This window comes from Ambystoma mexicanum, chromosome 3q (genome assembly GCF_040938575.1).
Source record: "Ambystoma mexicanum isolate Mex_15411 chromosome 3q, UKY_AmexF1_1, whole genome shotgun sequence".
NCBI classification, from domain to species: Eukaryota; Metazoa; Chordata; class Amphibia; order Caudata; family Ambystomatidae; genus Ambystoma; species Ambystoma mexicanum.
In genome coordinates, this window is record NC_090926.1 from 218488135 (window position 1) to 218516022 (window position 27888).

Below are 27888 nucleotides of genomic sequence, written 5' to 3' on the forward strand. Positions count from 1 at the left end.
CGTGTGCTGTGCCCGCATGTATTATGTTGCTCTCTTTCTCATCAGAACCATGCATGCAATGTACACAAGGAGTTAGATAATGCCCAGACTGCTTACCAGAGTCCTACTCTTCCTCGTCACCGTCCTTAGTCACGTGGGCAGTGACCTCCTAACGAAGAGTAACTCTGTGTCAGTGAAACCCCACATTTTTATTTTGCTTTTTAAAGAGACTTATCATAGGCTCCATTAAGCCACTGTCCAGAGAGGAGGAACCAAGGAGGCATTGACGCCTTCAACTTTCATGATTGTTATCAAACCATCTCTATCAAAGATCACGCAGCCACCGTGGGTGAGGCGCAATGAAAGTTACCCTGTGATGAAGATGGGTAGGGACTCAACATATTAAGATTACTGGCAAGTTATCGGAGCACTATCATTTTGTCCCCCTTCCTCTTTACAGTCATCAGTCATGAGGGTGTACCATGAATTCAGAGACGATAGCTTGTACTACAAATACCACACAATGCCAAACTTCTGCCAAAACTGTGTCAGGCATTCAATATGAAAAAAGGTCACATAAATACCACTCCCAGAACCGCTGTACCAAAGCACGCACCGACCTAGGGGGTAGCTCTAGAGCTGTCCAAGATGAAGCCATGCCACCGGTGGAGCGACCATCAATCAAGAGAGCCAGCGAAACCTGGCCCCACTTACAAGGGTCATAGAAATTCCTATGCATGCTGTCCAAGATGAAGCCATGCCACCGGTGGAGCAACCATCAATCAAGAGAGCCAGCAAAACCTGGGCAGTCTCACAAGGGTCATACAAATTCCTGTGCATGCTGTCCAAGATGAAGCCATGCCACCAGTGGAGCGACCATCAATCAAGAGAGCCAGCGAAACCTGGCCCGACTCACAAGGGTCATAGAAATTCCTATGCATGCTGTCCAAGATGAACCAATGCCATCGGTGGAGCGACCATCAATCAAGAGAGCCAGCGGAACCTGGGCAGACTCACAAGGATCACAGAAATTCCTATGCATGCTGTCCAAGATGAAGGAATGCCACCGGTGGAGCGACCATCAGTCAAGAGAGCCAACAAAACCTGGGCAGACTCAAAAGGGTCATGGAAATGATTATGCATGCTGTCCAAGATGAAGCCATGCCACCAGTGGAGCAACCATCAATCAAGAGAGCCAGCGAAACCTGGGCAGACTCACAAGGGTCATAGAAATTCCTATGCATGCTGTCCAAGATGAACCAATGCCACCAGTGGAGCGACCATCAATCAAGAGAGCCAGCGGAACCTGGGCAGACTCACAAGGGTCATAGAAATTCCTATGCATGCTGTCCAAGATGAAGGAATGCCACCGGTGGAGCGACCATCAATCAAGAGAGCCAGCGGAACCTGGGCAGACTCACAAGGGTCATAGAAATTCCTATGCATGCTGTCCAAGATGAGGCCATGCCACCGGTGGAGTGACCATCCCACAAGAGAACCAGCGAAACCTGGGCAGGCCCACAAGGGTCATAGAAATTCCATTACATGCTGGCCAAGATGAAGCCATGCGACCGGTGGAGTGACCATCAATCAAGTGAGCCAGCGAAACCTGGGCAGACTCACAAGGGTCATAGAAATTCCGATGCATGCTGTACAAGAGGAAGCCATGCCACCGCTGGAGCGACCATCAATTAAGAGAGCCAGCGAAAGGTGGCAATTGCCAGACTGCTCCCATCCTAAGATTGGCAGTATAAGCTTCCTTCCCTGTGAGAACATCAGAAACACAGACTAATGCTGTCCGCTCACGATTGACCAACTGTCCTTTATACAATGAAAGGAGGAGTGGGATCAAAGCCTCTTGATGATGGAAGATGGGTAGTGCAGCATTTTGATTTATGTGTGTGTGTGGAAAGCCAAAAAGGACTTGTCAGCAAAAAGAGAGGAAATGAAAAAGAAGCAACTATCTGGGGAAACCCTCAAGCAGAGTACTTTTATAGATGAGATCACAGATCCCCCCTTTCCATGCCAATGTCCAGGCCACAGCAATAGCAAACAAGAAGACGTTGGTCAGAGGGTACAAAGAGGAATATATCGGCTCAAATGGACAATATTGTAGAAGCTGGAGAAGTAAAGGAAGAGCCCAGGACATGAATGGAGGGCTCCCTTTGGTTGGATAGTTCAAGACTCCTCTTGCAAGTCTTCAGGGGGTGATTGAGAAGCCCTAAGCGAATCCCATGTCAAGGAAATCCAACACCATCAGGGCATCGCAAGCCAGGGGAACAAATTAATTCCTGGAACACCCAGCTGAGACAGGGTGCCCAGTAATGACAATATGCTGTCAGCCTAGAGGGGTGCCTAGATCGCTGCAAGAATAATGCTACTTCCCTTAAAATGTCCTGCCACATATGTGCCCCCATTCAGACTTCAATCAGTCAGATGGAAAAGTAAGAGGCCAATGAAGGTAGGGGTGGAGGGGCATCACTCGGTAGGGGACAGCCAAAAAAGTAAGAGACACCATGGTTTCCTCTTACATCTATTGGTAACCAATATCACGTTTGCCCCCTCCTTATACATCTTGTGGAGGACCTTCACTATGAAGGGTGTGGTGAAGGGGAGCAGAAATCAAGAAGGTCATTTCAGAAGGAAACAGACCATTGCCTCCCGATACCAAGAGATCCTTTCCCCTGGAGAAGAACCTGTGTAACAAGCTTTTCTAACTTGAGGCTAACAGATCTCTCGCTACTACACAGAACCAGAAAGGTAGTGGCCTGTATAAGAAGGGAAGACCCCAACGAGCAAATCGACCCGCATGCTTTCTACCCCATGGATGTTGGAATCTAGGAAGTCCTGTGAGGGTGTGGAAAATGAAGATTCATTGAAGAAGAGCAAAACCAGTTTATGACCAGAAACGGGATCGCCATGCTTGTTGGCAGAGCACATGGATGCGAGGGGGTCTACCTGGCATACTAGAATACCATTCGAGTGTGCAAGAAAGACCTGGAGAGCCCAGTGCCGCTACCCACCCGTGTTTGTTAGCATCCTTTGTCAAGAGTACTGTAGAATCCAGATGCATTTCCCTTAGCAGGTTGGCACAATCCAGCTGCCACCTGAGTGATCTGTGTGCACTCCCTGTAATTGGAATCAGGAAGAAGAAGAAGAACAGCGATGGGGCATGGCACACCTTCCCCCTCTGCGGCAGGTGTGCCATAGTGCTAAAATAACACAGCGGGCAGGACACCCTGTACCCGTACCCACAGGAGTGCCTGTGCACACTGTGAAAGGAGATGACAGGGAAAGTCGTTCTGGATCTCCTTCAGGCATGTAGTTGGGACAGATTCCTCACCAGTCTCTGTGTCTCAGGGATCTCCCATAGACTCCAGTTTTCCAATGACTGGGTTGATCTCTACTTGTAAGCCACACAAGCTAGTGGAGGAGAGCCCATCCCCTCTGGAAATCCATCCCTGCCGGAGCCGCTAGAGAAGTCATCGAGGTCTGGACGGATGAGTAGACCTTCGAGATACAGCAACCTCACCAGGGGGTCCCTGCACCTAACCTTCATGGAGCCCCAAAGAGCAGATCTCAGACCAAAAGGATAGGCCCCGAACTGAGACTAAGCAGAAGAAGCAGAAACATCTGCTGCGGTAGGAGGGTTGGCATGTGGAAATTAAGGTCCTAAAAATCGATAGAGGCCAGAAGAGTGCACATAAAATCCAGACAATAATCATCTCGAGACTTTCCATTCTTTTTGCGGAGTTGCCCTGGCAAGCCCGCATATTCCTTTTAGGTCCATAATGAGGACACGTTTTAATAGAGTCTTGTGGGTCAGGAAAAGTATCAAAAACGCTCCGAATAGGGCATACATAAAAACACACACTCATTTATTCATCTGCACATTCACGCAGCATACACGCTCTCATTCACTCCCGCATTCATACAGCATTTAGACAAGCACACATACATAAACACACACATTCATTCCACACACATTCGCAGACAACCCTCTTGCATGCACACATGCATACCAAATAAATTAACATTCATTCTACATTTCACATACCTGCTCACACCCTCATCACACTGCCACACGGAACTTGACCAGGTGGCCCGCCCGCTCGAGACAGTCAGGAGAGGACTACTCTACTTTCAGGAACTGATACCCCAAAATAAGGGGAAACCGGTGGGTGGCAGGCTATGCAGGCAGGCTTCTCATTATTGGGCATTTGTCCCCTTTAACTTTAAAAAACAGAGTAGCAGTGTCCCCAGGCAAATGAAAAACCCGGGTGGAGTGTGCAGTCTAGCACTGTGCTACTACTTTGGACTCTAACTTACAGTCCAAAGGAGTAGCACAGGCCATAGGGTCACATCTCTCACCGACACTAAGGGGGCAGCACCCCCTGCCATAAGGAAGGAGTCCCCACTGGCTGGAGGCATGATGGGATCTTTTAGTGGCGGCCTCCATCTTCTTCTCGATATTGCCTGATGGAGAAGCATCTTCACAAGATACTGTATTTTAGCCTAGAGGTCTACACTGGAAATCGCACGTACTTGACCAGTCCTATCGTTGCGGGACTTCAGCAGGTCCTTCCGATCCTGCAAAATGAAATGTCTAAAGCTTGGAAGAAGTGATAGCTTTTCTACTGCGGGGGGAGTGGTGGAGGGGAGTGATACATCTGTGCAGTCATCCTCCACAGCAGGAATATCAGAAGAGATCCCAAGCACCTTTTAGAAGCCCACATGGGCATGTAGAGGAGCCGCAACCTTCCCTATCACCTTGCTGTGGAGGTATTTGCCTCTTCTGGAGGAGACTCTGGAATTGCTGGCTCTTACTGAAGCCTCTACCATTCAATGGGTGTCATCGTCTAGAATGGGACCCATACCCACTGTGACAAATCAACTTCCCAGGCACACGTAGTCGAGGGATGAATATCGGTTTCTAAACCATCAATCAGCCCCACACCTCTAGTACACCAGAAGGGATCCAAACAGATTGGAATACAATTAAATTATAAGACCTCTTTGTCCAATTTTGGTAACGTGGACAGAACGGCAGGCTTATCTCCGCAAGGTCCTAGATCGTTGGTTAGTTTTCGGTTTCTAAACCATCAATCAGCCCCACACCTCTAGTACACCAGAAGGGATCCAAACAGATTGGAATACAATTATATTATAAGACCTCCTTGTCCAATTTCGGTAACGTGGACAGAACGGCAGGCTTATCTCCGCAAGGTCCTAGATCGTTGGTTAGTTGCAACACAGTGAAAATACAATTATTACCCAATGATAAAAGGGACTGTCCAGTCAAAGTTGTATAAACATATCTACTTTATTATGACTACAACTACAACCCCCACTGTAAAGAAACACAGAGGACAGACAGTTTCACAATGGAAAGGGATGCACTCTGGATACTGACAGGAGGGTAGTTGGTAAAGTAATCAATCTAATAGTTAAAGATTATTTGGTTTCAACACCAACGAGGCAAAGGGTGTAACTGTGTCTAGGGGCCTTCAGAGAAGGACAAGGTGGGCAGGACCACAATGCACGAGGTGCTGAAGAAGTTCTTGGTGCTCGACAGCATCAGGTACCAGGCCGCAGGCAGTTAGGCAAGCGAGGCTGGACGGACGTCTGCAAGCTGTCTGGCGCAGCGGCTCAGGACCAAGAATCGTTGTCTCTGTGCTGGTTGGCAGATCTGTAATGCTGGTCGAGGCATCTCGGACAGCTCTGGTGACTGCGGCATGACAAAAGTCAGTGGTGCAGCCAGATGCAGTTCGAGGACTCGACTGTCTCGAAATTGTCCTTAAAAAGATGGATGCTGAATGATGCTTGTGTGGCACTCTTCCTTGCCTCTTACCAGGGCCCGTGTACTTTCAAGGCAGATGGCCCAAAGCTCAGGAGAGTGATTGCAGGCCATGGCCCTGTCCTTTGTCCAGAGACTCTCCGGCACTTCCCACCTAGGAAGCTTGTTGTCAGAACCTAGCAGGGCATGCTGTGTGCTAGCTTCTGAAGCTGATGGATGGTCCTCGGTGTCTGGTTTCTTCCGCTGTTCCCTGGGAGATGTTTAGGGGAGGCATCTTGCTTCCCTCTTGCAACTCCTGACCTTCCTTCACTGACGGAAGATATAAGGTAGACTGTACCTTCAGCTCGAGTCCAAATGAGTCTTTTTTACTCCTTGCAAAGTCTTCAGATGATATGATCAGTGAGGGGTTCAGCCCTCTTTTTAAGCCAGTGATTGGTGCAGGCTAAGCCCACGTTAATGAACCATTCCTGTGTCCCCACCAACAATTTTTAGTGATGCTTCAGTTCAGAATCACAGTTCTTGGCAACAGACAGGGGAAGGATGAGAACATATACTTCTATGTCCCACACATCTTCCTGTATGCTGTACATCAAAGTGTATCCCTAATTAACTGAGCCCTATGCGGCTCTTGGTCAAAGCATGGTCCTCCTTTGAAGCAGGGGGCTGTGGTCAAACTTTCATCACCTACAATTCACATACTTCCTTTCTCTGAAAGGAGTGGTTCCAGACAGGACATTCATTAACCTTTCATACAAAAGAGGAGTGTTAGTACCAAGTTGACACCTTGCATTACAAAGAGATGCTAATTAACATTCTTCAGTATTCACCACCACAAGCAAGGTTTAACAATGGAGATGCAAATCCATGGGGCCTTGAAATGCTAATTAGGCTGCCCACGGTCAGAGGCGTTTGATGTACCCACAGCTGTCAGGTGTCAGCTACACATGACAGGGGAGGGCAGCGTTGGTAAATTGTGTCCTCTCAGAGTACATTACTATTTGTCTGCTGTGCGGTGAGTATGGAAAATATGTACGGGAATGGCCCCACATATTTTCAGAGGTTAATTTCCCACCATTCATTCCTTATAAATAAACAAAAAACAAATAGCACAGGCGACCAAACTCTCCCTGTGTGGATGGTCGAATTCCTCACACCCTGAATTGGGAATGAAACCCACACTGTAAAGGGAATGGCCCCCCTGGGTATGGCAGCCATCTGATCAATGTAGATGTCTGTGCAATGAAGGTCTCTTGTTTCGTTCGTTACTTCCTCTTTTTTTTTATCATGTATAGGCCTCGACCTGTGAATAGGGGAAGTGTTTCTTCCGGCGTGATACACCCCTCTGTGATCCACATGCATCTTGTGGCTCAAAACTGAAATTCAGCATTAAGTGATCATGAAACTTACAACGTGGCCCCTACCTATTGATATGTTTCAAACTCTGATGAAGTTGTCAATGAGAAACACATGTAGTCTGACTTTTCCAGTACATGTGGACCCTTAACAATATCTGTTGTCTCTGTTTGTTTCAATTTCCTTGAAGGCCTGGATCAGCTTTCCTGCTCTCAACACTGTAAATGGGTGCCTCTTAAGTCTGTGTGGAACCCTACATGTAATCACAGCAGCAAGACCAGGTCTGCTGAACTTCAGACTCTTCACAGGGTTCTATGTGTTGGGACTGAAAGGGAAGACCCTTCGTGATTTCCAGGAAACAATAATGAGATGAACAAGTCGCAAGAAAACACTGGTTTAACAGTGAAATGATGGCCGGGAGAGGTCAGCCAGCCCCTTGAGAATGAAAAGCTGAGAACTCACCATTCCCACATTAGTCAGTCCTATTTAAAGATAAAAAAACACAAAATTAGAATATATTCGCCTATAAGCTCAACATTATTTGTAACTACATTCCAAGCATCCTATTGGCTCCTACTTAAATAAAACCTAAGTCAGCAGAAATTGCCCTATGCTAATAGGTTAGTACATTTCACCAATCCCATTGGTTAGTGCATTTCCCCACCCCCATTGGTTAGTACAAAAACATGTTGCATTTCAAAGTACATCCCCCAGCAGGTGACCTAATCATGCACAGTCAGCAAGAAGAGCCAAATCTGCCACCCTCAGCAATAAAATAAATGCAAGGCCATTATCCTCTGTGGGACAAGATAACTTGGCATCCTGTGTTACTCTTGCACCTGCAGCTCTCCCATAGTAAAGCATCCACATGTTGCTATAGCATTTGTGTCTGCGTATGGCAGGGCCAAAACCTGTGATTTCATTGTGTGCTCGCCTACCTAAGAAGGATCCTATGAGAAAGTGTACCAGATGCCCAACTCTTAGAATAATATGTAATATTTGTGCTGCAAGTTTCTCTAGGATGCGGTAGAAACTAAAGTTAATTCAAAATGAGAGTGACATTAAACTAAAATGGCTGAACATTGAGAGGCCTGCTTCTTGATTCAATGGTTAATATTTGTGTGGCTAATTCTCTCTGCTACATGCTTGGCAGCTCAATAGCTCGCTAGAATGACATAGAAACAAGGCCTAATTCAATTAAATGGAAAAACACTCATTTTAATAGCAATTTCGCAGACAGTATTTTCTCTTGCGTTAGTGACGTTACACCTGCATGGTTACAGGACCAAATCCCGGCCCACTGATGCCACGCCTCACCGAACCCCACCCACCGACTCCTGCTCCCCATACCACCCCTCAGTGAACCCATTCACTGGATCACATCCACGCCCACTCCCGCTCCCGTATCTGCCCCCCACATGCCCATTCACCACGCTCACCCTGCCCCAGCTGTTTCTCTAAAAGGGGATCACCCCCATACTGTCCTGTTTCTCTCCTCACATCCTGCATTGCCCCTCTCCCCTGCTAGCGAACCCCCTTGCCCACCCGCTTGCTCCCCTCCTCCTTACATGCTCCACATCCTTCCCTATGATCTAGCTCTGCCTCTTCCCTCTGACGTGGAAGTGCATGCCCAGTGACCCGAACTGCAGAACTGCCAATGTCCAAGCTACATTTAGCCATCATGAATTCAGTGAGCCGGCGTACGGCGTGGGCGGGTAAATCCTTTCACTGTAATTAGGTGATCGGTCCACAGAAAAGGAGTGATGATTTATCCAACTGCTGCGCCCTGAGCCATTGCAGCGTATTCACCTGCCTTAGTCCAGAATATGCTGCTCCGCTCCCTTGCACCAATCACATCACAGTTCAGCAAAGAAACATATCCGCAAAATAAATTAAAATATTATTAAATACCAACTTGGAGGAAGGGTATCAAAGCACAGGCACCTCACTCTTCGGAGACAGAATAAAAAGGAGATTTGGAGGTATGGGTGCAGGGACATCATTTGGGGATCACCAGGGGACACAACTCAACCCCTGAGGTCTCCCTTGCTACCTCTAAAAAAAAGAAATTCCTTTTTATTTAATTTAACAAATGGAAGGTCCTTGGCTGTGGCCAGCGCCATGTGGCTCTTCCTGGAGAAGCTGGCTTTCTTGTTTAGGCATCTTAAAAAAACAGGAAGTTCCACAAGTGTAACACTTTGAGCAGTGACCCTAAATCAGAAAGAATAAGAATAACAAATAATTTGTCTTTCTGGAATTCTACACAAAGGGGGTCATTACGACCTGGGCGCAAAGGGATACCGGGCACTGGTAATGACACTGGTGCCGGTAATCCCTTTGTGCCCTATTCCGAGGTCCCTTTGCGGGTCCTTCCCTTAAGGCCTGGTTTTACCAGGCGTTATGGACAGGACCCGCAAAGGGATACCGGGGTCAATAACGGTACCGCAATTTGCGGTACCGTTTTTGATGCCTTCCCCCTTCCCATTGAGCCCTATGGGGGCTCAAATGGGAATGGGGAATGGCTTTTCAAATGGGGACTTACCAGTCCCGCAAAGGTCGGGATAGACCGGTAAATCCCCATACCACCAAGTTGGTGGCGGTACCGGTATTGGTGCTAGTCATGGTGCTAATAGCGCCATGACTAGCACCAACCTCGGAATGAGGGCCAATAATTCCTAAACTCATTAAAGATTTATTTCAGGCACACTTCAGGGGGTGAATCATTGATTTAGACTGTTCTTAAACACCTCAAATTCACAATGCAGACAAAAACATCCAAAAAGCATTTAGAGTACAATAAGCATCTATTTCTGACTATGGGGGTCATTACGAGTATGGCGGTAGGGGCTTAACGGCACCGTTAAGGATGGCAATGCCGTTAAGCCCCTACTGCCATATTCCGAGGTCCCTTAGCAGGTCCCAGCAGGAACAGCTGGTTGCGGGACCCGTTAAGGGACCTTGGAGCTAATAACGGGGCTGCAATTTGTGGGCCCGTTATTAGCGCCCTCCCCATTCCCATTGAGCCCTCTGGGGGCTCAAATGGGAATGGGGTATGGTTTACTGAATGGGGACTTACCGGGTCCGCATAGGTCGGAATGTCCCGGTAAGTTCCCATTCAGTGACACCGGACCCGGACCCGGGTTTGGAGGCAGCCATGGTGCTAATAGCGCCAAGGCTGCCTCCAAACTCGTAATGACCCCCTATGTATTTTGCTTTTTGCAAGTTGCAGTTATAGACTGTTTTTTTCTGCTGTTGTCTGTTACGATCATAACAAGACATTCCATCTCAGTGTCCTCAGTCACTTGACAACATTCCTGTGCCTAAAATCTTGTGTACAGTGTAGACATGTTTGACAATAGCACATAAAGTGGCCCTTGATTTCATTGTGCAACAATTAATGCTTTGCTGTATTGTGTCTATCTTTCCTATCTCCCTGGCATGCTGTTCAGGATATTTGTTTGATAAAGAGTACCCAGAGTACGGGATGCCATGTGAGTGCGCAGAATTCACTGTGCTAATCTAAATTCTTTAATACAGTGTCATGAACTCTCCCAACGGTATGTATTTTGCCAACCTCTGAAGCCTGAAAAATAGATCCATGCAGGCTTCACATGTGGCAAACTTTGCACCAGACCCGCAGATGAACTGGCCTGCTGTTAAATCTCAGTTACCAGTTTAAGGGTATCTACTACAGAGTGTCATTTGCTTTCTGACTTTGAGAACATTCAAACATGTAATGGCACATTTTACTATAGCCTGTAAGATAACTATAGCCTGTAAAATAGTTCAGTGGGTTGAGCGCTCGCTGCTGCGATGAGTGTGTGATCTGCAGGTTGCAGGTTTGAATCCCGGCAAAGCCAACTCAGCCTTTCATCCTTCTGAGGTCTATACATTATTGCCAATACAGGTTGGGTGATATTGTATGTATATTTGTTCTATATAAATCGATGAAGAGTAAGTGCTATATAATAACGCAAAATTATCATTTGGCCTTGGACGTCTGCTTGCATTTACAGTAATTTGGTAATATGGGCCTATACACACTGATATTACCGATACATATGGTGATCCATTCTTGCATGAAATGTATATCACAATACAGTATCGTAACCATATTTTTCATAGTGTACTTAGGAACAATGCTATGTGATGCCACTTGCTGTTTTGTCAAGGGGTGAAAGATCATGTTCCATTGCTTTCCGTGATGCCACTTCGGGGTGTGGTCAAATTACATCACTTCCTGTGATGTCATCAGAGATCAAGGATCGTGTGATGTCACTTCCGCTACCCATGGCATGTTGGTGAAATTATGTCCCTGTATGGATGCCTACTTGTTCCCTGCTCAGCAGTGAAGGGGGTTGATGTAGCCATTAATATGTATTTTCTTTATTTTTTTAAACAACTTTAAATATTAGGTGGGATGCAAAGGAGCCTGTGTGTCATTGAGGGGTCTGAGCGAATGACTAATGGTTGTGAAGAGAAAGAGGAACAAAGGCAAGCAACAGCTTTATTTCATAGTGTAAACAAGATGAATATGGAACCAGATCATGTTAAACCAAATTGCAACTTTCCTGATTAAGGTCCAGGGGATAAACCTATATTTTGCCTATTATGGTGGGACTATCTCTTTTGAGAGAAAGTCTGATGATTAGCGGGACACAAGGATCCGATCTCTCGAGAAGTGACTCTATTGACGGCAAGCTGAGAAGTAAGGGTCTCCCTCGTGCTCCCTAAATTAAGAATGATCTGTGCGTCTACATTGCCAGGTCAAAGTAACACCCATTGAGCTTCCCCTTTCTCCGATGTGGAGAGGCCTTTTTTCAGCATCCCGGGGTAGTTGGTGGTTCCCTATTTCTCCTAACGGGTTGAGTTCCCACCCTACCACACCCGCAACACCCACGGAGCCATGAGTGGACGGAAGTAAATGTGCCATGGGCCCTCTGACACTCATGCAGGTGGAGGGGCAGAGACATTACTGACCACGAAAATAGCAAAAGGGGGCCTCTTTTAAGAACGTATACAGCAGAGGATTTGGTCCAGAACAAGAAGGAGCTGTGCTGCTGCAAAATTGACAATGACCTTTTCACAATTGACCGAATTGTGAAGGTCAATTGTACCATATATGTGGGGGGAAACCCCCCACAACCCCCCACCCAACGCCAAACCCCCCAAAACCCATATATATATATATATATATATATATATATATATATATATATATATATATATATATATATATATATATATATATAATATATATATATATATATATTCGGTCAATTGTGAAAAGGTCAATTGTGACCCTTTAAATTCGGTCAATTGTTGATTTGAACAATTGTAAACGACCAATTTGGGTAATACCTGGTGGACACCTGAGAACCATGCCAAACCCATGTTTTGGGAAGGCAGGGTTAACCATCCCGGAGATCAGTATTGCTATGTCTGTGTATTATAAGTGTCTTTCGGCTTGTATTCACCCAAAGGGGCTTATAAAATCTGGAGGTTGCTTGTTGCAGTTTTTGGGCATCTTCACCCTGCAAGAAAGACCATAGCTCATGTCGTGGCTGCACACAGTGTCCAGAGCAGGGCTGCCGGCAGCACCTTAAAGACTTGCAATTACTTGTTTAGCATGTTTCTTTTGCTATCAGCATGCCCTTCTCATATGTAAATGTTTAGGAAACAGGCACCTTGGTGGGATCTTTCAGTCTGAAAGATCCCACACAGCTCCAGTTATCTAGTAACTCGGTGTCTGCTTCCAAGACAGCTAAAGTGAGTAACACAGCAAGGCTCTCTTTACAGTTTGATTTTAGCCATGATGTCAACCAACTAAACATGCAAAAAAAGCGTTTGCTTTTATGTGGAGAGTCTAAACATCATGCCTAACAGCAAGATGAGAGTTTGTGACAAACCATTTGCATACCTGAATGACCTTACTGCACGACCCTTTTAGTGCGGATCTTAAAGTGCTGAAAGTGCAGTGGTGTAGAGCAAGAGATTTTTCAGACTTGAATTATTTTGCATTCTGAGACTTCTAGTTTTCCATTCAGGCTGTGGAAAATAAAGCTGCAATGAAGTTCTTTTGGCTGAACATTTCTCTATACATGTTTACATGTTCTTGGGTTGCTTTAATATGCAATGTGTGTATTCTGCAAATAAAACTTTAAAGCAGTATTACTGTAGGCACTGAAATCCAAAACTTAAATATTTGAATAAATTAGAGCTTGGAAGGTATGTGTTCAAGTGCCTTAATTGCAGAGTGAGTCCAAATCTGGTCCTCGCAGTTTAACCAAAGTGTGTGATACAGGGTAAATAATGTAATGACACTTTGACTTACCTGCAAACAGTGGAGTCCTTAGAAGTGATTATGTTTCCAGTATTAAAAAAAGTCTCCTTTACAATTGGGCAGATGTAATGGCTTAAGGTACAAAATGGGGTACCCTCATGCTCATCTGTTAGTGGCCCCAGAAGGCCATGAACTAGAATTGCGTTAGCGTTAAACCTCCCCTCCCATAGCTCCCATAGTCGCACATAACTTGATTTGAAAGGCAGATGTATAGTTTCTCCATCCGGTCAGTGCACCAGAGATTCTAGTATAGACTGTCTGCAGCAGAGTGAACATCAGTTTCCCCCCATTGCTGCCAGTCACTAAAGTAGCATGGGCTGTCCAAGGATTGGCCGGTCTGCAGCTGTACACTCACAAAGTGCATAGAAGACCATTGGGGCACTGCAGAGGAGAGATCACTTGTCTGGCATGAATGTACACTTATCTCTGTACGCCAGTCCCATCCACATCCCTCCAACCACTTCCCGGGCATGAAAAAAGGGGGCGTGGTTTCAGAGAGTAAAGTTTGGCCATTTGCAGTACTGGACATATATTTTTGCCATAAGGGCACTCAAACTGTTAATGTGGGGCTGTGAATGGTGGAGAGGTATCACCCTGGAGCACGTGCCACCTTTCAAGAACCTCTTTTTTCAATGTTTTTATTCCCACAGGATCACATTTTGAGGCAACAGAAAATGTTGAAAACCATCTCGACCAGGATCCTGTCATTACAGAGGAGGAGAAGGTGACCACAGGGCCCATCCTGGAATCTGAATGGTCAGTCCCAGGAAGCAACACCCCTACAGAAAGCAAGAAAGGCCCCCTGGAGGAGGCGATATCGGATGCAGCCATGTGGGGGTCCGCAATCATACAGGATCCCAATCAATGTAAGCAGAGGTGACTAATGTGTATTTATGATTATTTGTTATAGAGCTAGGAGGCGTGGGCCACGATAATATCCTACAATGAACGGCCAAAAACCTCCAGTATAAAATTGCAAATAATAATGTGCACAGTGCGATAAATTGGTTGAAATCTTTTTATCCGAAATTATTGGATGTAAGAGTCAATTAATGACAGTCAATTGTGTATGACTTATCTAGTTCATTGAAAATCCAATAGGCAAAAAGTAAATACTAAGGTAATAAACATCTTTAATTCACATAGAAATGTACACTTATGGGAACTGAGCATCAACGTTAATTATTACATTATCATCAACAATTCACTTAGTAATTATGTCATTTCAAAACACATATATAGACAGAATAATTAAAGAAAGAATAAATTAAATCAAGCCATTATGTGAGAATAGATTAAAATAATGGATGGAAAAATGTATTAAATCAAACCATAATATGAGAATAAATATATTTCTTTCCACAAAGACATCTCATAATGTCAAAACAGAATCCCCAATCAAGCAAGTCTACTAGTGATACGAAACGCCATAAAGTATTATATTGGGCACGTCTTCACGGCGATGTCTTCTTGTTTCAACGTATAGTGCATAACATATTGGATAACCTCTTCTTCAGGACCATAAGGAGATATTTGAATCTACAAAAAGATTAACAAAAAGTCTTTAGACTAGAGTCAGTGCTACTTACATTGATTGATTCATGGAAATAATGTCCACGAAATCTTTTCCTCAACAATCCATGGCCAAACATGTGTAAACCTGGAAGCAAAATATGATGACAACATGTTATATTACTTACATTCTACTGTCACAACATGTAAGGACATGTAATATTTGCTGATGATCAAAAATGGGTTACAATTATTCATTAGATCAATCGCACTCACTCACTGTGGGGCCTTCATAATTAAATCATGAGCCGCATTCTATTGAACAGATTCTGCTTAGTTTTCCATGAACACAGTGCAGCTGCCATTGGATCAGTCTTGCATCTACATGATAATACTAAAAATACAAACATACTGCGTTGTGAACCATGCAATTTACCATTATTTGAGAAGAAGTTAATTTAGCAAATAAGGAAAAAAAATTAAAATTGATCACGGGTAATATGCCCCATTTCATTTGTATTAGTCTATCATCCATAGAAAGCCTGTCGTCAGTGCTGTTTTGCTGATAACAAAGAAAACTAAAAGGCGGTACAGTAAAACAAATGGCTTGCATAATGCACCAGAAGTGGTTAGTGTTGTTTTGAGCTAGAAAGAGAGCTGTCTACACTCACGGCCATCTTAAAGTGGGAGAGGTTTGCTCTTGCACAATATAAAATGCAGTATTAGTCACGCTCAATCATAGAAAAAAGCTTGTAAGTGTTGTTACCAATGGCTCTTATTATTGGTTGAACTAAACACAGCCTAATTGGTGCCATTCGTCCTAGTCATTCAGTGGGTTTGAAGATTATAGAGAAGAATATTCGTCTCTATGCACAAGTTTCTGTTCCACGTTGCGACCAGATGAATTGTCTACTTTCTCTGAAATCCGCCATTTTATGTGATCTGGGCTATGTGAGTATTCTGCAAAGTGTTGAACCGTCGGTGAAAACATATTTTGTTTACGAAATTTGCTGAACAAGATGTTTGCCGACACAAAAGTTTCTGCAGGAGAATAATATCATTTAAATGACATTTTTGCTTTTACATGTGGTGTGTGTTTTTCATTTCCATTCTCTGCCTGCAAGTGTAAGCATGTCTTGTTTAGATATGAATCTTCAAACACTGCAGTTACCACATGGATAGCGACCTTTGATTGGTTCAAAACCCTGCACTGTCAGCAAAGTATTGGCTGGTTTCATAACTTTTCTTTCAGCAGCAACTAAGGTGTTTCTCACATGTGCTCCTTTTTTGAATGTTTGAATGCAAGCGGGCGCTTAAGTCCTGGTTCATTAAGATATGATAAATGCCAGTTCTTCAGAATTAGATTTTTAATTGCATTACTATGTTGGCAAACATGGTGACACATTCTAGGTTGCCTGAGCTGTCCTTAGACTGTTGAGAATGTACCAGTTTACTTCTATCAAGGCATCCTGCTCTTGTTTTAGGATCTCTTAAAAGGGTTTTAGGATATCCTCCCTCAGGTAATTTCTTTATAGTGATAGATGACTGTTCTTCAGTTCCAGATAAACATTTACAATGGCGACTAGCTCTCACCAGTTGGCCATACGGAATATTATCCTTTTATATATTGAGGACGGTATGATATCATATGATATGGCACTTATAACGTGCCTATACACAAGTGTTTCAAGGTGCGACGAGGCAAGGGAGGGGGAACAAAGGGAAGACAGAGACAACGATCCTACTAGGCCAGGTGAAATTGAGGTCGCACAAGAGGGGGCAAGGGGAAAAGTGCAGGGGGTAAGGGCAGGGGCAGTGCAGTACATAGGATAACAGTAAAAAATAAATACAATAAATAAAAGTGTGGCCAGCTGGTGACAAGTGCTAGGGTAAGTGCAGACATCAGGGGCAAGTGCTGGTAGGGGCTGTAGGGCTGCAGAAACAGTCCCCGGGAGCAAGGGCTGCCTGGGGGGCAGTGCAGGTGAGCAACTGGCGTGGAGGGGACCTGGGCCCGAGATCATAAGGTAGCCAGGTAACCAGTGCAGTTTCAGATTCAGCAGGAGATCAGCAGGGGAGAGGAGGAGAGAAAGCAGAAGCAAAGAGGAAGGTCTTGAGGTGCTTCCGGAACCAGAGATGGTTCTCCTCAAGTTTCAGAGAGGAAGGGAGGCTATTCCAGAGGGAGGCCCCAGCAGAAGAAAGAGATCGACCACCAACTCGCTGCTTGGAGAAGCGACTGACACTGAGGGAGATGGAGGCGGATGAGCGAAGAGCTCGAGACGGAAGATATTTAGCAAGAGCGAGTTGAAGGTATTGAGGTGACTGCAGTGCTGTAAAGGAGTGTTATGATACTACGGCAACCATCCAGGCATTCTTCACACAGACAGACAAATAGAGCCATGCACTTCCCCGCTTTCCATCTCTTGGCCTTCTTCAGCCATCTTCCACCTCCCTCTACACGTACGCAAGCAAGCTCTCCCTTCATCTATGTCTCCCTCGCTACGTCGCCATCACACATATATGTATTTACACAAGTGTGTGTGTGTGTGTGTGTGTGTGTTTGTGTATGGGCCGTAGAGAGTGGGAGGATAGCTGGAATTGCTGGATACCTTGAAGAAGGATGAGAACTGTCAATCAAGAGGGAGCAGGCGTGAGGGTTGCCGCAGTTCATCAAACACTGGCCAAAATATTGTTCTTTGAGAATATGTGTCTTCAGTTACTTTGTGAATAGCAAGAACGAGGTGGAACAGTCACATACGACCTGGTACATGTTTCCATGTTCCATTTCTTGCTTCCCCGTCCAGAAATGTCATGGCTTCTTGTGGTGCGTCGATCTACAGAGGGGTTTTCGGCCAGGCAGGAGTGGTCATTGTTTATCAGAGCCTTGCAGGCAATGCAGGTGGTCTTGAAAATGAAGCACACTTGCATACTTAGCCAATTTTGTTAATTAAGGTTAGAGTCCATGCAGTCGTATTTCCGAAGTCCTCTGATTAGCAGAGCTGCAGCTGGTGGCAACACACCAACATTTTAGTAGTCCAGCATACACATGCCAAAGGTCAAACTCTCTGCTCTGCTGGCACAGCATCTAGGTAACTTTCTGAAGTGCTTCACAGAGGGACGAGGGGCCCAGCAACAGCACAGCAGGAGGGTAAGTGGGGTCTCCATTGGGGGGAACAGAAAAGGGGCAAAGAATGCAGGGTGTGGTGGGAACCACTGCTGTAAACAGCAAAAGAAAAAAAGGTGGCCCAGAAACGTGCCAATATTTAGACACTGCTGCATGAGTCCACCAGAGTGGACACCAGCATACTGAATCCAGCAAAAAGTACAGAAGGTCTGGAAATGTAACATGGATGCCTTTCACATGGTGTAGGGAAGCAGCGGCTACTTCCTGTCAAGGCCAGGGGCACCAGAGCTGAGGAACGTGCTGTTGGAAGGTTTTACAGCTAATTTTGTGATGAGGTTCATATTTTCATGAGGGAAGGCGTTGCTGGCTTGGGGCACTTGGTAGATGAAGTAGTCCGGCTTGGGGTATGTTGGAAGTGGAAGTGAAGTTCAGTGAAAAGGATTCTTTTTTTTTTTTTTTTTTTTTTTATTGTAATTTTTAGTTTTAAATCAAACTTTTATCACAACATTTTCCTTTACATTTGTTTAAAATCTTTTAAGAACATCAGCTGTTACATTTCACTCTTCATTACCCAGGCTTAAGTTTCATTTGCCAAACAATCCTCTAGAAAGTTTATTGTCGAACAAGTTAGATGTATCGAACTTCCACCTAATATTCTTTGCCACCAATCGTCCATGTTGTCATTTTTTGGCGCAAATTTCCCAAGATGGAGTTTTCTCCTAAGCTTAAGCTCTGGGCATACTGTTATAAGATGTTTAGGTGTTTCAGTGTGTATCTTACAAAATCTGCATGCTTCATCTTGTGTTTTTACCATGTGACGTGCCACGAGCATTTGCTTTGTTTTTGTAGCATTTAATCTTAATTTCAAGAAGCCGTTCCGATGGTGTCTCGAGGGGAATCTCTGCAAATATTTGGGCACGTTATTTAATTTGTTTGTTAACTGACTTTTGTCCAAGGTGGATGAGAGATCTTTTAGTTTTTCTATATTTTTTATCCACAGCCATTGTTGTAATTTTTTCTTTGCTATTTGTGGCTGATCGAGAAGTGTTTTGAGTGTGATGTCAGTTGCATTCAAAATTTTCTCGAGCTTGTGTACCCAGTTCCCAAGTAAATTGCTGGTCTTCGAATTGCCAGTTGTCATTAGTATTTTATATGCAGGTTCAGGGTTTGTGATCCGCATTTTCCTTAACATTGCGAGAGATTTCCATATTACGCAGCCATGCAGTTCTTCTAGGGCAAGTTCATGTCTTATTGCGATAGTTGGGATGTAATTAGGTAAGCTTAACACTTTCCGCCAGAAAATGCCCTCCAGTTTTGTCCAAATTTCATAATCCAAGTTCCATATGGTTTCCGACCCATATGTAATTCCAGGAATTACTTTTTGAATATAAAATTGTCGTACTGGAAGCAGACTGAACTTTCCATACAAGCTATTAATTTTTGCCCCTTGCAGAGAGAATGTTTTCATACGTTGTATCAGGTATGTAACCCAATTGTTTTCACAAATTGACGTATTAATTAATACTCCTAAGTATCGAATTTCTTTAACAACTTCTATTTTGTCGTCGTCAATCCTCCATGTAAAATCTCGGTTTTTCTTTCCTTTGGCTGGTCCAAATTTCATTATTTTGGTCTTGTTTACGTTGATTTTTAGTTCATTTTCCTTCATATAGTGATGTAGACCCTGAAGTAGGTGTTGGAGCCCTATTTGTGTTTGGTCCAGAAGGACTAGGTCATCTGCATAGGTTATACACCAGATTTGTTGGCCATTTATTTTCGGTGAGAAGCGATGGATCTTGCTCAGTGCATTCGGAATGTCGGCAATAAACAATTTAAATAGGACTGCAGCCAACGGACATCCTTGTTTCACCCCTCTGGTGGTATTTATGGCTTCGGTTAGATCTCCTTTACCGTTTAATCTTACTCGAATCGAGGTTTTCGTGTGAAAAGCCATTATTGGGTGCAAAATGTTGGTTGGACATCCCCAATTTACAAGTTTTCTCCACAGAAGATCTCGATTAACTGTGTCGAAAGCCTGTTGCATATCTACAAATGCTATGTATAAATTAGTTTTTTTTGCCATGGTTTCTAGTTTTAGCAGATTTATTATGGTCAGATTAATATCTGTCCCCACTCCTTTTGTGAACCCAGTTTGACGGTGGTCCAATATACCTTTCTTAGTGGCCCATAAAGTGATCTTTTGTTGTAGGAATGTTGCCATTATTTTCCCCATTGTGTCAAGAAGGGCGATGGGTCGATAATTTGCTGGGTCAGCACGATCTCCCTTCTTGAACACTGGTATCACAATAGCTTCTGTCCAAGATTCCGGTAGTTGTTTCTGCTTTGCAATTCTTTCAAACAGAATCGCAATAAAGCTTGCCCATTCAGTTTTCTGAGCTTTTAATTGTACATTGGATACACCGTCAGGACCTGCTGCTCTTGAGTTTTTTAAATTGCAGATTGCGATTTGAATAGCTTCTGTAGATTCAACTACATTCCAGTTGGTTGGTTCACAACTCACATCACGTGCTAAGACTTGTTTTGTTTGGTTAAATACGCCTGTAAAGTGTTGGTGCCACGCTCTCTCAGACACTCCGTTTGCAAGCATATCAGTTTGGTGCGCATTATTATTGTTTAGAATTCGCCAGATCTCGCGCATGTTATTAGATTGAAACAGGGATATCATTTGTTGTCCTCGTTCTTGGTCTCTTATTATGGCAAATGATTTATGCCAATTACGATATGTCTGACGCCTTTGTTTTATTTGTTGATAGGTATATGTACCCCAGTGACGCTTCAATTTTCGTATGTCCTTGTTGAGTTTTTTTTTTTGGCTTTTAACCAAATTGCTCCATTCGTGCTTGTGTGTTTGTTTGTTGTTTAAGAAACTTTGGCTGCTCCTTTGTTGGTAAGGCAACAACGACGTGTAGTTGATTGAATCTTTGTCTTTGTTTGGTCTTACTCGAAATTCCTTAGTGAGGTTCTTTATCTGCTGTTCATTTATGCGAAGCCGGTTGCGTCCTTGATTTATTTCCACCGGTTGATTATATGTGACTGCTTCCTTTTTACGATGTATTGGCCAAGACATTTTTAGAATGTTATGGTCACTCCGCTCTGTTTCGATAATACTTAGATTTAGGATCTTTATCCAAACATTTCTGGATGTCCAAATGTAATCTAGTATTTTTTTGTATCCAAAGTTTCTCCAAGTGAACAATGGAGGGATATCTCCTGGTATATGTCCATTTACTAGATCGCAATCTCTCGCTTCCATTTCATGATCCCAGCGCACTCTTCTTTCGCTAGAGGTTCGTTTTTCTTTTATATTTGATGTTATGAGTTTCCTTTCTGTATTGAACCATGATAGGTTCATGTCTCCACATATGATTATTGATAAATCTTGATATTTCTTTTGATTTTTGTCAATTATCGATGTTACTGTTTGGATGAACAGTTCGATTGAGATCTTTGTTGGATTCCAGTAAAGGTTGATTAAAAGTATGTATTTAACCTCCGTTTCTTGGCTGGTTGATCTCCGCATTAATGTAGCTTGTACGAAACTATTTGGATTGTTAGTTTCACATATTTCCCATCCTAATCCATGTTTGACCATGGTTATTAGTCCAGACTGCGGGCGTCCTCGAGCATTTTTTTCAGCTGGATTTAGCAGAGTGAGGTAACCGTCCTTTACCGGCGAACTACACAACCATGTTTCTTGTAAACAAATTAGAAAATTGTCCGTCAAATCGACTGGAAATTCTTCAAAGAGGTGCTGAAAACCTCGTGTGTTCCATGAGATTAAAGTTACAACCTCCTCTCGCCCATTTTCCTCTACCTATTGTTTTCTTGACTTATGATCCGCCTCATTTTTTTTCACATTTTTCATCTGACAGATTTTCATCTGGTTTCTTATGGTATCACGACGCTGTTCCTTAGCCTCAATTTCTGATTTTCTGGTATTTGAGCTTCTAGGGGGTTGGGAAATGAATTCTTCCTCATCTGTGATTTCAAATCCCATGAACAATAATTCGTCTTTGGCTCCCATGAGTGTTTTCCTTACGGCATTCGAGTTGATATGTAGCAGTACTAGATCTCCTCGTTCTTCTGAGAGGTATTCGACGATTCTTATATCATATGTTGTAATAGTTCTTAGGATAGGGACTGAATGTAATAGTCTCATAACATTCCCTCTGTTTAGGTTTACATCGTTTTCTTCCTGAAAAATGTTTTCAATCCTTATTTTTCCTAGTTTTTCTTTCTGTTCAGTTTGTTGTTGACTTTCTTCTGAACGCAATTTAATCTGTGATTGTGCACGTGTTAACTTTGGATTTAGAGAGGCTTGATTTTTTGTCTCCGTGCTATCATTTTTACCACTTTCTTTCTCATGTTGTTTATTTTCATTATTCATTACGCTCAGTTTTTCTCTAACCGCTTTTATGTTTGTTGTTGTTGCTCTTTGTTTCTCAAAGTGTCCTTTTTGAAATCCTTTGCGAAATTCTTTCTTAGCTGACTCACTAGTTTCGTCCACATCGGAATCAGCCGTTTGTTCCTCAACAAAAATGTCAGTATAAGTTGACAAATCACATAGGTCTACTGAGGATTCTATCGATTGCACAGAAGCGTTGTCAGAGTCTATTCTCATTCTTTTTTTCAAATTTGATGGGATAGGATTGTCTGTTATCCCCGTTATTTTTATCAAGGGTTTTTCCTTTTCTTGTTTATTGATTGATGCCGATTTTTCTCTTGCAAAAAGACTTTGTTTTATTGGTGTGGGTAAATTTCGAATAAACTTTCTTGAACCAGAGGAATTTTTTTTCTTTTTTGTTACGTCCAGGTTTTTTTTTTTTCCGTTTTTTTTCTATGCGATTTTAGGTTTTCCAAATTTGATTGATCAGCCTTTGCGTCGTGTGTAATGGTTTTTGCTGCTCCTCCAAATATGCCATAAGTTGTCTTTTTGATTGTTGCATTTTGCAGGTACGTAGATGGCCCAGCTTGAGCGTCTTCTGTTGGATCACTTTGAAGGTCTCTTGCAGGCAGAATGTCTGTCGACTTTGTTTGTACTTCTTTAAGCAATGTACTGCAGTTCTCCATAGTTGATTGTTTTTCTTTATTTGCTGGATATTTATTTATTTGATTTAGTGCAGTTTTTTCCTGCGATAGGTCTTTTTGCTCGATATTCGTTACTTCTTTGTTATTTTGTATTGTAAACCTGTTAGGACTCCTATCTCCACACGTCTGACTAGGCGTTCTTACTTCAAGGTCTGTCATGCCGGCCGCATTTTCCATCTCTCTATCTTGTGTACTTGATTCTTGCCTCATGTTTTCCTTCAGAAATTTCATTAGGCGGCTTTTTCCCATACAATCGTTTTTAATCTGTGTACTTAATTCAGTGTGACGTGACCAGTTTCTGGAAGCTTCATTGCCTATTTGATGAGATAGCTCCCTATTCGCGGTTTCCAATCTATTGAACTTGTCATTTAACTGACTTAATAGTGCGTTGTTATTTTGAAGTTCGTCATGAAGTGATTCATATAATTTAATGAAGGGAATTAGAGCCAACGAGGTGGCAGCGAGGACATTATTATGTATTTGAATGGCAGCCGCCGTTGATATATTGGTTTTTGTCGCAGCCTCATTTTCCAGATCTTGATTTGAAGCCTTTTTCTCTTCGGGCTCCCTTTCCGTTCCGACTTTATGTCTTACGTTGTTTGTAGCTGATGTCCCTGGCTTCGTGTTATCAACTTGTGTTATACCAGGCGTTGAACAACTTGACATCAAATGTGAGGAGTTATTTTGGCGGCTTTTTTTCCTCTGCTGATCATGTAACTTGCTGCTTGAACTAAGTGAGGAATTTTCCAGCAGCTGATTTTTTTTTGGCGTTTGCCTTCCGGTGAGCGACGCACTTTGTTCTATTTGAGTATGGTTTTTAGGAGACAGATCGATAGTTATGTTATTTTTGTTCTTGTCGATCGTTTCAATAGGTCCCGTTATATCACGTCTGTCTTTGTTTTTATATTTGTCTGTGAAGCTTTCAGTAAGTTTATGCCTCCTGGCTTCAACATCTGCTTTTAAACGTTCCGTTAGGCGTGCTTCTCGACCTGCAAAGTCAAAACTAGCGGTCTGTTTTGGCGTATTTTTCTGCCAACTTTCATTATTATATTGAGCATAAATTTGTTTATGTAATGTTTGTAGCCCTGGTTGTAAATTGATTTCCATATTCTCTTCCATGACCCTTGATTTTTTGGCCATGTCTTTTTTTTCCTTTCCTTTATCCGATCCAACTGAGATATTGAGCTCACAAGGTCCCAGTTTCTCTGAGCTTTTAGTTGTTTGCGCTTTTCTATCTTCTGCATCATTTTTCCTGTGGTCTGAGGGAGGATAAACAAAGCGCATAAGACTCTCTTCGCCTGACCGCTCTGGGACTGCTAATTGTAGCAGTTCGTGATCGGTCACGTCGAAGGGCGAATCAAACATTAATGTATTGATTTCAATGGGGTGGACAAGTACTACTCCATCTTGGATTTCTTTTTCAACGGCATTTTCACCAATCAAATTGGTTATTTCTATGCGTTGGTTTTGATCATCAATGTTTTCGCACTCGAGCATTATGGTATCTATATTGGCCATGTTTATTCCACTGGTATTGATGTTACAATTTGCCTCAAGATTGTAATTAGCGCCAATAAATGTTTGCGCTTGTGTGAGGTGTCCGTTTCCCACCATGACCTCTCTTTGGCTGTTTTTAGTGGAGCGACTAGCCAAGTATTTGGTGATTATTTGCGCAAGCGGAGACACAGAAAAAGATTCATTATTGGAGTTTTTTGAGTTTGCACTTATTGATGTCATTGGCACCTCCTGTACCAAACAAACCTTGTTTGTCATTTGCTGTTCGAAACTCGACCAATTATAGCCCTCCAAACCATGTGGTTTGGTACATGTTTTCTCACTCATAGTTGCAGGAATTTCAATATGCCGTGTGCAAAGCTTTTGCTTAGAGCGTGTTTGGGGTCCCACCTCCACCATATCGTTTCCCTCTTACCTGACTCGTCTGCTGGCCTCTTTGCTGACTGTAGGCTTTTCTTGCCTTATGCCGAAGTCGCCGAACAGCCTAACAGTACAGCACCAGCCCTTCTGCCACCAGGGCTTACGCCGCGAGGGTGAGAGCGAGTGTGTTTTGTGCTTATTTCCTGTCACGTGACTCCTCACGTGACCAACGAGGCTCCGCCCCCTCCTGGGAACGAAGCGCGGAGCTGTAGGGATTGTGAACAGCTGAAGTTGGAAAGATTCGCCTTCCACCACGCGAGTCTCTAGGTCTGCCAAAAAGTCCTCAGCAACTGTAGTACGCCACTCGGCAGAGAGCGAGTGTGTTTTGTGCTTATTTCCTGTCACGTGACTCCTCACGTGACCAACGAAAAGGATTCTTAGAGGCTCCAATGCAGTCCATATGTGGGATTCTGTAGCCTGTGCGTGAAGGTGGCAGGAACCAGGTATAGTTCATGCAGAGTGAGTCACTAAACTGGGTGTGTGTGAGGAATTCGACCATCCGCACGGGGAATGTGCACTCGCCTGGGCTATTTGATTTTTTGATAAATAAAAATAAGTGATGGGAGATCGACCTCCGAGAAATGTGTGAGGCCATTTCATCTGCTCACTGCACAAAACGCATAGTCACATGTACTCTGGGAAAACACAGCCTACAGGCGCCATCTTCCCTGTCATATTCAGCTAGGATGTGACAGCCACAGGTACATCAAAGCATCTCAAGAAGGGGGAAGACACACATTCCTCTAGCCATGGTCAGCCTAGTTTAAATATCAAAGGCCCCATGGATCTGCTTTCCCTTTGTCTAATCCGGCTGGTAGCAGTGCATACTAATGAGGAATAATTAAGGCAAGCCAAAAGAAGAGGCTTGCTTGCCGGAACAGACAACAGGAAAAGCAGGGCTAACACCCCTTTGGTATGCAATGTGTCACTTAGAGCTAGTTCCCACCCCTCTGTATGAAAGGCAGTAGCTTGAATGTCTGGGTCCATCAGTTACCATAGGTAACCCTGCAGAGGGAGCCCTTTCAGAGGGGAGAAGTATGTGATTTGGTGGGGACAGAAAGTCTGCTCTTGCCACATACTTCAAAGGCAACCTGTGCTTTAATCATGAGTCACAGAGGGCTCAGTTAACCAGAGAGACACTTTGAGCTACAACAGACAAGAAGATGGGTGGGGCTTAGGTATATGTTGTCACCACTTACCTTTTCCTGTTCCAGAGCACTCTGGTCCTGACCTCATGCATAACAGAAGATTGTTGTTTGGGACCCATGATTGGTTCATTAAGGTAGGCTTAGCCTGCACCAATCACTGTGGTTCAGTTTGCTTTAAAAGAGTGCTGAACCCCTCACTTAGCAGATCATCCGATGACTTTGAAAGGAGTAAGAAGAAGGACTCTCAATGGGACCCAGGCTGAAGGTACAATCTACCTTACATCTTCCGAAAGTGAAGGAAGGCCAAGGGGTCCTAGAGGGAAGCAAGATCCCTTCCCTAAACATCTCCCAGGGAACAGAGGGAGATACCACACTCAGGGGACATATCTAGCAGCTCCAGAACTGTTACCCAGCCAGCACACAGCGTGCCCTGCTAGGTTGTGCCAGCAAGCTTCCTAGGTTAGAAATACCAGAGAGTATCTGAACCAAGGACAAGGCCGTTGCCTGAAAACACTCTCCCAAGCTTGGGGCCGTACGCCTTGAAAGCACAACACAAGCTCTGTGGAGAAGCTAGGAGGAGTGCCACACAAGCATCTTTTAAGGACATTTTCGAGGCAGCTGAGTCTACAAATCACAACTGGCTGCACCGCTGACTGTTTTCACGCTGCAGTCGCCAGTGCCTTCTGAGATGCCTAGACCAGTGTTCCAGATCTGTTACCCTGCACAGAGACAACAATTCTGGACCCCAAGCCACCATGAAGGCCAGCCTGCAGCCGTCCGTCCAGCCTCGCCTGCCGAACTGCCTGATGCCTGATATCCACAGCAGTCTCCCGTCACAAACTCTTTCTTAGGAGCTGCAAAGTGCCCTGGAACCATCTCGATGATGTCGAGCACCAATAACATCTTAAGCACCAGGTACATTGCAGTTGTGCCCCCCTGGTCCTTAATCGAAGGCCCCTAGAGACAGTTGCGACCCTTTGCCCCTTGGTGCTGAAACCAAATAACCTTGAACAGTAAGACTGAATACTTTACCAACTTCCCTCCTGTCAGGATCCAGAGTGCATCCCTTTCCTTCGTGAAACTGTCTGTCCTCTGTGTACCTTTACAGTGTGGGTTGTATTTCGTTGTGTGGTAGAACTGTCCATTGTATCATTGGGTAACAATTGTATTTTCGCTGTCTTGCAACTAACCACCGATCCACGACTTTGCAGAGATAAGCCTGCCATTCCGTCCATGTTACCAAAACTGGAAAAGGAGGTTTATAATTGACTTGAGTTCCAATCTGTTCGGATCCCTTCTGGTGTAATAGAGGTGTGGGGCTGAATGATGGTTTAGAAACCGATATTCATCCCTGGAACACTGGTGGCCCGAAAGTTGATTTGTTACAATGTGATGAAGTTGGTAATCTTTCATGCATGGAGAACTCCAGAATGCTGGTTCATGAGTGTACGCTTGCCTGTTTGGATGGGAGTGGGTGTATGATGAGCGGTGGGATGCATGAAGTGAATGTGGGTTTACAGAATAGAGGCGCGTGGCTGCTAGATGAGTGTTTCCAGCCTGTATGTATGCAGTATGTGTGGAAGAGGATTGT

The 27888-nt window shown here is 44.0% G+C and overlaps 1 protein-coding gene across 2 annotated transcripts in view; it reads left to right on the forward strand.

The window, feature by feature from the left end:
• The window catches only part of LOC138582341 (zinc finger E-box-binding homeobox 2-like), a 363618-nt gene that overhangs the window by 219710 nt on the left and 116020 nt on the right, over positions 1 to 27888 (forward strand). For both annotated transcript variants that reach the window (XM_069653583.1, XM_069653584.1), the window contains exon 2: positions 14123 to 14338. In XM_069653583.1, coding sequence (XP_069509684.1) covers positions 14123 to 14338 — 216 coding nt within the window. The remainder of the gene's footprint in view (positions 1 to 14122; positions 14339 to 27888) is intronic.